Source organism: Zalophus californianus, chromosome 10 (assembly GCF_009762305.2).
Source record: "Zalophus californianus isolate mZalCal1 chromosome 10, mZalCal1.pri.v2, whole genome shotgun sequence".
NCBI classification, from domain to species: Eukaryota; Metazoa; Chordata; class Mammalia; order Carnivora; family Otariidae; genus Zalophus; species Zalophus californianus.
The window spans coordinates 22,963,946-22,967,229 of record NC_045604.1 but is presented as its reverse complement, the minus strand read 5'-3'; the positions used below and the strand labels follow the sequence as shown (position 1 = coordinate 22,967,229).

General features: G+C 38.6%; 1 protein-coding gene across 1 annotated transcript; it reads left to right on the top strand.

Annotated features, from left to right (window-relative positions):
• Positions 1-270: 270 nt before the first annotated feature.
• Positions 271-1,057, top strand: LOC118355992 (40S ribosomal protein S6-like). Its single transcript, XM_035721992.1, has one exon. The coding sequence runs from the start codon at positions 304-306 to the stop codon at positions 1,051-1,053; it is 750 nt and encodes a 249-aa protein (XP_035577885.1). The 5' UTR covers positions 271-303; the 3' UTR covers positions 1,054-1,057.
• Positions 1,058-3,284: the final 2,227 nt, after the last annotated feature.

Sequence of the window (3,284 nt, the reverse complement as noted above, 5' to 3'; positions counted from 1 at the left end):
TTTGACAGAGAGAGACATAGTGAGAGAGGGAACACAAGCAAGGGGAGTGGAAGAGGGAGAAGCAGGCTTCCAACAGAGCAGGGAGCCCGATGTGGGGCTTGATCCCAGGACCCTGGGATCATGACCTGAGCCAAAGGCAGACGCTTAACGACTGAGCCACCCAGGTGCCCCAAAACGTCAGATTGTACACTTGCCATACATAGAGTTTATTGTTAGTTATACTTCAGTAAAACTGCATTAAAAAAAAAAACCACTTAGGGGCCTCTTTTTCGTGGCGCCTCGGAGGCGGTAGGCTGCTTCAGGATGAAGCTGAACATCTCTTTCCCAGCTACTGGCTGCCAGAAACTCATTGAAGTGGACGATGAACGCAAACTTCGTACCTTTTATGAGAAGCGTATGGCCACAGAAGTTGCTGCTGATGCTCTGGGTGAAGAATGGAAGGGTTATGTGGTCCGAATCAGTGGTGGCAATGACAAACAGGGCTTCCCCATGAAGCAGGGCGTCTTGACCCATGGTCGTGTCCGTCTGCTGCTGAGTAAGGGGCATTCCTGCTATAGACCAAGGCGGACTGGAGAGAGAAAGCGCAAATCCGTTCGGGGTTGCATTGTGGATGCCAATCTCAGCGTTTTCAACTTGGTCATTGTAAAAAAAGGGGAGAAGGATATTCCTGGACTCATTGATACTACTGTGCCTCGTCGCCTGGGGCCCAAAAGAGCCAGCAGAATCCGCAAACTTTTCAATCGCTCTAAAGAAGATGATGTCCGCCAGTATGTTGTGAGAAAGCCCCTAAACAAAGAAGGGAAGAAACCTAGAACCAAAGCGCCTAAGATTCAGCGTCTTGTTACTCCACGAGTCCTCCAGCACAAACGGCGGCGTATTGCTTTGAAGAAGCAGCGCACTAAGAAAAATAAGGAAGAGGCTGCAGAATATGCTAAACTTTTGGCCAAGAGAATGAAGGAGGCCAAAGAAAAACGCCAGGAACAGATTGCCAAGAGACGGAGGCTGTCCTCTCTGAGAGCCTCTACCTCTAAGTCTGAGTCCAGTCAAAAATGAGATTTTCTATGACTGACAAATAAATACGATCAGACATCAAAAAAAAAAAAACCACTTAAAACTTCACTGCCTTAAAACAAGAAAATGTATTTATAAATACATACGTGTGTGTGTATAGTACAAGCTACAAACCTATTAGTTGTCCACAGGAAAAATAAAATAAAACAGAGTAATGCAACTGCACATGCTAATATTCATGAAAATATTACAGCAGTGGTGCTGAAATCAGAGGTAGCCTGTCAAAATGGGTCCTGGAACACTCAAGGATTCCAGCCAACTGAGCTTGCACCATATATAACGTTTCATATTAGCACAGCAGAGAGAAAATAATGTGCCAAATATGGTATTTTGTCATATTTCATTGGCTGAAACAAGCCATGGGCCAGAGCTAGCTTCAAATAGGAAGAGAAATTAAGTGCTTGCAAAGACCATTAATAGCCACTAGAATCCATCAAATACCAAATTCACTTTCTATTTGCTTATAAAATGCATTTAAGCCCTTTGCAGGGGAAATAACTCAATAATTCACACAGTCATATCATCAAGGTCAAGGTCCAATAGTTTTTCGTAATGCATTGTAATTTCTTCACCATGATGTAACATAAGGTAATTTTATATTCTGGATGCACCTTTTCTTTATCTGGAGGTTGCATAACTAAAAAGAAAAGTTATCTATCCTATGACATATCCTCTATACTGGTGAACCTTGTACAGCATAATTCCAGATATCAGTCTTTGGTCCATAGATACACTGTAATCCCTTTGGGTATAGAATGTTCTTTGATGGGTGCAATACCTGAAGTTAAGATTCAATATTATGTGCTGCCATACCATCAGAAGCTTGGAGGGCCAAAAATGGCTTCACCACATGCTCCCCTCCCTAACTTTCTCCTGTGAATAAGGTCCTATAGACAAACAGCCTCTAGGTACAGTGCCTGCCTTCTGTATAGCAAGCTTCAGTTCCTTGCCAGCCCCAAACATTATTCAAAAACAGTATAATCACATTCTCTTGAGAATTAAAAATTACTCCATCTTTTGTTACTATAAAATCTGCCTCCCACAACCCCTCCTTGTTCATTCTTGTCTTAAGTACAAACCTCATGTAACCTTGGACAGCATGGTGTCTTCCTCCTCTGTAATTTCATATGTGACTAATAAAGTGGCAATCATATTTATGTATATATATATATAGTTTTATATATATGTATATATAAAATAAAAATATTTATCACATATGTAATATATAATTGTATAACTATGTATTACATATTTATCTATTATAATATATAATTATTATATGTGACAAACTGCCACGACTTCAACTGTTTAGTATCGTGTGTTGTGTATATGACCATTCCCAAACCCTACATTGGAAATGCCTCATTCACCAACAGGTTGAACAGGAGATGGTCCAAACTATTAGTCTCTGATCCTGCTAGTTTAGAACTCCCTTGTCCATTTTTCTCTATGTTCTCCTCTGATCTGGTGATTGCCAGGGATTGGGAAGTGGGGGAAATGGAGAGACGGATGTATGTCAAAGAGTGCAGACTTCCAGTTATAAGATGAATATGTTCTTGGGATTTAGTGTACACTATGGTGATTCTAGTTAAAAATACTGTATTGCTATACAGTTGAAAGTTGCTAAGAGAAGTGTTCTCACCAGAAAAAGAAGAAAGAAACAAAGAAAGAAAGAAACAAAGAAAGAAAGAAAGAAAGAAAGAAAGAAGAAAGAAAGAAAGAAAGAAAAAGAAAGAAAGAAAGAAAGAAGAAAGAAAAAGAAAGAAAGAAAGAAAGAAAGAAAGAAAGAAAGAAAGAAAGAAAGAAAGAAAGAAAGAAAGAAAGAAAGAAAGAAAGAACTATGTGAGGTGATGGAGATGTTAACTAACCTTATTGTGATAATTGTTCTAAAACACATATGTACAAAAATAAAAATAAAAAAATAAAACACATATGTATATCAAATCATTACATTGTACAGCTTAAACTTTCACAATGTTACATGTCAATTATATTTCAATAAATCTAAAAAAAATAAGGAACAGTTATAAGTGGATGTTGAATTATGGAGTGAGGAAGTGGGCAAACACTAGGCAGATTGAACCTACTCAGTGGTAAAATAAGGATTTTATTTTCTGGATGAACATCTCTGAGTCAAAAGCTAGAGATATTATCTTATTTACTTCAACAGACAGGTATTGGCTTGTTTTTTATTTTGCTTAAGCATAGGTAGG